The 7,119-nt window shown below is 35.3% G+C and overlaps 1 protein-coding gene across 1 annotated transcript; it reads right to left on the bottom strand.

Annotated features, from left to right (window-relative positions):
- Positions 1 to 343: 343 nt before the first annotated feature.
- Positions 344 to 3,680, bottom strand: cnrip1b (cannabinoid receptor interacting protein 1b). The gene is made up of 3 exons (XM_028468481.1): positions 3,465 to 3,680; positions 1,666 to 1,810; positions 344 to 907 (listed from the first exon to the last, which is right to left on the bottom strand). Exons 1-3 carry the CDS (start codon positions 3,641 to 3,643, stop codon positions 743 to 745), a joined length of 489 nt encoding a protein of 162 aa, XP_028324282.1. The 5' UTR covers positions 3,644 to 3,680; the 3' UTR covers positions 344 to 742.
- Positions 3,681 to 7,119: the final 3,439 nt, after the last annotated feature.

Genomic DNA, 7,119 nt, shown 5'->3' with positions numbered 1-7,119 from the left:
AATCACCTGCACAGGTACCCAGAAAACACATGGGACATGAATAATTAAAAATAATGACAAAAAATGAGCAATGCAAGCATTTTTGACAATACTGCAACAATAATGGAACCTGATGTATCATTTTAGATGCAAACTAATACAAATAAATGCAGAGAGTCTGTAAATTATATTCTAGTCAAATTAAACTGCACATTAAATTAAATAATAAATTAAATAAATTAAATAAATTAAATAAATTAAATAAATTAAATAAATTAAATAAATTAAATAAATTAAATTAAATTTGACACCAGCTTCCACTTTGAGGCCTTTAACAGAGGGATCCGACCTACAAAAAAAAACAACTTTTAACTTGTTACAACAAAAATTCAGCTGCTTTTTAATAAATATTACATGACACACGAAAAAAAAAAAAAAATCACTACATCACAGTTTAAAGGCTCAGCACAAGAAAACACGTATGTCTCCATTTATCCATCAATAACAATAAAGAAATTTATATTCATATGGAAACACTGGAATGTCACAAGTTAAAAACCAAATCTGCATTTTATTTTGAAGGAGCTTTCTGGTTTTGATGGATTTAGGTGACAAGGAAGCTATGTGTGTGCGTGTGTGCGTGTGTGCATGTGTGCGTGTGTGCGTGTGTGTGCGTGTGTGTGCGTGTGTGTGCGTGTGTGTGCGTGTGTGTGTGTGTGTGTGTGTGTGTGTGTGTGTGTGTGTGTGTGTGTGTGTGTGTGTGTCACACAAACATCTCCTTGTTGACCCACATGAGTGTGCGTGTGTCGTTGGGTTTACACTCGTACTCGATGCTATTGAAGCTGTTTCCCCACTGACAGTGGTCCCTCTTATTATAGTTGTAGTATTTCACCTGCCACACCGTCTCAAACAGGCCCGCCTCTGTGAACTGAACACACACACACACACACACACACACACACACACTGAAGTGAAATAACTAAAGCTGTTTAACTGGAAAGATGATAAAAGTATTTTCTGGTCGTTACATATTATTCCTTCATAAAGTATTTTTAGGAGACGGAAAAGGAAACTTGAAGTTGTTTTTTTCTCCTGATTATTTTAGTCATTTTGTTTATTTTTTAATATATATTTTTGTTGTTGCTTGTGTGTTGTGCTTGTTTGTACTCTATTTGATCCCATTTTATCTCATATCCATGTATTTCATCCTATATGATCTCATCTAGTTCTATCTCATCACATCTCATTCTTTCTCATCTCATGTCATCCTATCTGATCTCACACTATTTCATCTCATTTTATCTCATGTCATCAATCACATCTCATCCTATTTCATCTCATTTCATCTCATCTTTTTCTCTCTCATATCCACATATTTCATCTCATCCAATATAATTTCATCTCCTTCTGTCTCATCCTTTTTCATTTCACTCCATTCTGTCTTATATCATCTTATCTGATAACAGGATATTTTATCTAATCTCATTCTATCATGTTTCATGTAATCCTATATAATCTCATCTTCTTCTACAATCTTATCCTTTTTCTTTTCATTCCATCCTTTCTCATCTCATCTTATCTCTGATGAGACGTGCTGACCTTAGTTTCTGTTGCTTGGGTGTGAATGTTGGATGGTGTGTGTGTGTGTGTGTGTCTGTGTGTGTGTGTGTGTGTGTGTTTTCTCACCTGAACACTGATCTGAACCGGCTGTCGTTCTCCACTTTTAGTGTGTGTGACGCCCTCAGTGTCGTACTGTCCTGTGTAAACCACACACTGAGGGTCTTTAGACTGCTGCTCTAAAGGAAAGGTCACTCCTCCCACGCTCATCGACCTATAACACACACACACACACACACACACACACACACACACACACACACACACACACACACACACACACACACACACACACACACACACACACACAGCAGTAAGCAGCGAGCAGCGGATATTTCCAGCCATATATTTTTGACTTTTATGGCCAGAAATGTATAAAAAACCTAAAAAAACCCCATAATTTCACCACAGAAATGATTTTCAGTCATTTTGTGTATTTTTAATGTTGTTTTTTAACTGTTTTTTGTCATTTTGTGTGTTTTTGTTGTTGCCATATGTGTTTTTTGATGTTTTTAAGGTTATTTTGTGTATTTTCTGAGTCATTTTGAGCATATTTTCATTGCGTTTCCTATTCTTTCTGAAGGTTATTTAAGATTGCGTCTGTCCTTCTGTGTGGAGATTACATGTTCTCCTGTGTGTCATATTGATTACTAGGAGCATCCTACTGATGATTTAATTTAATTTATAATTAATATATGAATACAATAGTGGATAAACAGATTGATGAGTGTGTTACTGATATTTTGCCTTCCTGTTAATCCGTGTGTGTGTGTGTGTGTGTGTGTGTGTCCTACATTTACTGACACACACACACACCTCTGAGCTTATCACTGAACAGATCTTTGTTTAATGCTTGAATGGATGCACAACTGCAACCATTATATAACGTGTGTGTGTGTGTGTGTGTGTGTGTGTGTATGTGTGTGTGTGTGTGTGTGTGTGTGTGTGTGTTAGGTCAGATGAGGCCAAACTCTACAGTCAATACAGGATTTGTGGTTCAGCCAATCAGAGCCTTACTTTACTTACTTTAGTTTCTAACTCGTCTTTTCTTTTCTAATCACGTGGAGCAGAAAGAAATACACAATCTTTATACCTTCAGATCATCAAAAAGGAGAAGGTCATAATTTCCTACTGCATCTGAATGCAGCACTGGAATCAGATTCCAAGATCATATGGCATTTTTTAATTGATAATAATGTTTTATAGTGAGGAGGATTAGGGCCACTGGACAACAACAACAACAACAACGACAACAACAACAACAACAACAACAACAACAACAACAACAACAACAACAACAACAGATCCAATAATGGAAGAAAAAATAAATCACAATTGTAGAACAGTTTTAAAATAATTTGTTTTTTTTTGTTAAAGCCATAATCTTTTCTTTTTTTTTTTTTGTCTTGATTTTAATTAAATATTTTTTAGTCTCAATGTTTTTGGTTTTTTTTAGTCTCCTTTTTTGTCTTCATTTTTTTTCTTCTTCTTTTCTTGATTTTTTTTTTTTTTTCTCCAATTTTGTCTTGATTTTCGTTTTAAATCTCATTTTAGTCTGAAGGTTTTTTTTTGTCTTGATTGTTTTTGAGTCTTTATTTTTTATTTATTTATTTTGGTCGTTGTTTTTTTTTTTAGGAATTTCTTATTTATAAAATCAAGACCAAAAGATCAAGATTAAAATGATAAAAAATAAATAAATAAATAAAGAGACAAAAACAAAAACAGGAAAAGTTCAATGTAAATACTCTACGTGCACATGAAACGTGCACGTAGCTAAACATGACGTTGCATTTCAGAGCCAATCAATCCATGTGTTAGAGTAAAGCAGGTTACTGTTACTGTAATCCACTGGTTATTATTATACCTACGTGGCCTGCACAGCTCCAGGTTTAACCACCACCTCCACCCGGTACTTGGAGCCCGTCAGTAGTTTGATGGTTCGCGTCTGTCCAAAACGCGCTCCGTCGGTTTTGAAGAAAACCGCCGCGTTGTTCGGTTTCATCTTCAAAGAAATCCCGATTTTAATGATCTGAGGAATGTCACCCATGTTTTCATCCACAGATGAACCTCAGTGTGTGTGTCTGTGTCTGTGCGTAAAGGCAGATGACGTCACTGGACTACTGTATAATCCCACCAATTCAACCAATAGGAAACACGCAAATATGTTGGATTGGAGTCATTCTCGCTTTGTGTTGGAGAGAAAAACATTTAGAGTCACTTCAAAGGACGCCAATAAATAAAAAAAATATCACCATAAATTAGAAATATGGGACAGAAATATTAAGATTTTAGCATTAAAAATCCTAATTATGAAATAGAAATAATTAACAATAACTAAAGGAAAAGTCATCATGTGTTGTAAAATCAGAATTATTATATATATATATATATTTTTTAAACAGATGAATTAGATAAAAAGTCATAATAATGAGATGAAAGTAATAGTTTTGATATTACAAATAATAATTATAAGATAAAAATAGAATCCTGACTATAATAATGAAAGGAAAAGTCATCATATGTCTTAGAAAGTCAGAAATATTTGATTAAAAAAACAAAAAACAGATGAATGAGATAAAAAGCCATAATAATGAGATGAAAAGTCATTTGCTTTGACATTAAAAGTCATAATTATAGGATTAAATTAAATCAACAGTAATGAGGGGAAAAGTCATCATGTTTGTTGTAAAGTCAGAAATATTTGATAAAGAAACAAATTAATGAGATAAAAATTCATAATGATAAGATGAAGTCATTAGCTTTGACATTAAAAATCATAATTATGAGATAAAAAATACAATCCTGATGACAATAATAAGAGAAACTTACTGTGCTTTACTAACAGGCAAAGATGCGAACAAAAATACTCACAATAATTGATATTAGACAGAATTATTTATTATTAAAAAATATGATGAAAAACGGACGTATTTTTTAATTATTATGTAATAACAGGAGTTGACCAGTAGAGGTCAGGCTTTGATAAGAATGTGTGAAGCAGAATGGAACTGTTCATTGGGATCATCCTCGTGACTGACTCATACACGTCACTGATTGGAGGTGATTGATAGTCAGTCGTTTGACTAAATATAAAAATGACATCACCCAGCTGTTTAATATTTACAAAATACACCAGAATTGATTTGAATTGGCCTCATTTTAGAGCTTGGTTTGCACAGTTTCTATGAAGTGAGACTTCTCTTTGATGAAAACATTTAGACATGTAGACGTGTATCCATCACAGTGCCACTCTGGTGCTCCTGCAACTTTACGTACAGAGGAATGATTGGGGGCGGATCTACGCAGGGGCCTCAAATCAAAGATCATGATTCTTCTCTCCATGCTCAGATTTCAAGAGAGACGCATCAATAATAAGCCTTTTCACACTCTCGGAAATCTCGCTCTTGTTCAGTTCTTGTGCGAGAGTTCAAAGGTCAAGGGGGATAAACTGGCCTTGTCCATCAACGAGTCTGACAGAGATTTAGATTATTTTTACCGTTAGAGCATTGATTACTTGAAAGTTTTTTTTGCAGAAATGTAGTATCGGCCTCCAAGGCAGAAATGCCCAGTTAGCTGCTAAAGCTAATGCTGCTAATGCTGCTGAAGCTGATGCTGCTAAAGCTAATGCTGCTGAAGCTGATGCTGCTGAAGCTAATGCTGCTAAAGCTAATGCTGCTGAAGCTAATGCTGCTAAAGCTAATGCTGCTGAAGCTAATGCTGCTGAAGCTAATGCTGCTAAAGCTAATGCTGCTGAAGCTAATGCTGCTAAAGCTAATGCTGCTGAAGCTAATGCTGCACACGAGCTGAAAATTCAGGTTGTTCCTGCTTTTTCAACAGTGATCAATCAGCTGATCAGTGCGGTTTCACTTATTGTTTCGTGTCCATCTTGTGCACTTCCTTCAGATTTGTAAATTGAATTAAAATAATATCTTAATAAAAAATAATCATGGACCTAGTGAATGGTGGACCTCGTAAATTTACCTTTTCAAAGTGAGAACTTTGTCACACTGTCCTTTTCACACTCGTCCCATCAATAATAATAATAATAATAACAATACATTTTATTTACTAGCACTTTTCAAAAACTCAAAGATACTTTACAGCAGGATTCTAAAATGGTGGGTCGGAACCTAAAAGTGGGTTGCCGTGGGTGGGCTGTGGACAGCTGGTCAAAAATAAATAAATACTTAATGTCTCTCATGTTGGACAGGAAAATATATAGATTTATGTTTTTAAAAAGATTATATGTGTGTGTGTGTGTGTGTGTGTGTGTGTGTGTGTGTGTGTGTGTGTGTGTGTGTCTGTGTGTGTGTTTTCAACGGCTATTTTTGAAAAACTGAATTTGGTTGGGTTGTGTTTTAATGACCGTGGCAAAATGTGGGTCCCAGGGTGAGACCAGTTGAGAACCCATGCTTTACAGTTGTTAAGACAACTACACAAATCAAAAAAAATAAACTAACAATAATAAAGGTAAATACAAAAGGAAAGGTCTGTAGCTCTGATACTGCTACGGTTTCACTAAAGTGCTCAGTTATGTGCATCATTCCCGGGTAGAGTCTGAATCCCGCCCACTAGACACCCAGGTGGTCTGTGTTTTCGTCCACCAGGGATCACCTGTGTGGAAGCGAGAGGACTGCCTCAGCTTCCATACAGCTGCTGAGCTGCTTTCATTGGTTTTTAAAAGTGCTCGAATCGACCGAAAGTGACATCAACAGAAAACCCTGGACACCTCCTCTCGTCTGAACATGTGTAATATTAATAATATAAACACTATTAAAACACTAAAGATCTCTGGAATAACATTACAAACACTGTTAGGTTGGAAATATCAACAAAGTCAATGAGTTTGTTTGCGTTTATATCCCTCTGACCTCTGACCCCACCCCCAGGTCGCGCATGCGCAGTTCCAGAGTGTGAAAAGGCTTATTAGACATAAAAAAACAAACATGGAATGGGGAGAAATAATGATTGTAATGAAGAAAATAAGAATTATTGTGTTGAAATAAAGTGAATACCTGTGCCAACAGAGTGAGAAGTGAAGAGTAAAATGAAACATAAATGATTTAGAGTTCAACCTGTGAATGTTTATCTGTTTATAGAAGTGGGGAATGTTCATTTTCTATCCCGCCCAGTTTGAGGCCAAACTTTATGGAGTTAGATTTGTGTCTTTATTATTCAATAATAATTAAAAAAAAAAAAACTTTTCAATAAAAAACCTTTTTTTCTTTAAAAATATTTATCCATCCATTTTCAGACGCACTTATTCCTGTTTTTCAGGGTCACAGGGTGAAAATATGTATTATATTATATAATATCTGAATCAACTTCTTGATTTAAAAGTAATTTTTTGTTGATTGAATAATAAAGACACAAATCTACCTTCATAAAACTTGATCCTAAACTTTATTTTCCATAATTCCATCGTGCGTAAAGACGCAGGCGCGTGTGTTTGACAGTGGGTGGGTTTGGGGAGGGCAGTGGGAGGGGTGAGAGGTGGGAGATCCCTCCCCTCTGCCAAATGTC

This window comes from Gouania willdenowi, chromosome 15, assembly GCF_900634775.1.
Source record: "Gouania willdenowi chromosome 15, fGouWil2.1, whole genome shotgun sequence".
Lineage (NCBI taxonomy): Eukaryota > Metazoa > Chordata > Actinopteri > Blenniiformes > Gobiesocidae > Gouania > Gouania willdenowi.
This window is presented reverse-complemented; position numbering and strand designations above follow the sequence as displayed.

What these genes read in the sequence shown, in the direction of transcription:
- cnrip1b (XM_028468481.1), bottom strand. Translation starts at nt 3,643, where the DNA reads ATGGGTGACATTCCTCAGATCATTAAAATCGGGATTTCTTTGAAGATG. An exon ending in CCTGGAGCTGTGCAGGCCAC is followed by an intron (nt 1,811 to 3,464) that starts GTAGGTATAATA and finishes TGTGTGTTATAG; the next exon opens with GTCGATGAGCGTGGGAGGAG. An exon ending in CGGTTCAGATCAGTGTTCAG is followed by an intron (nt 908 to 1,665) that starts GTGAGAAAACAC and finishes GTGTGTGTTCAG; the next exon opens with TTCACAGAGGCGGGCCTGTT.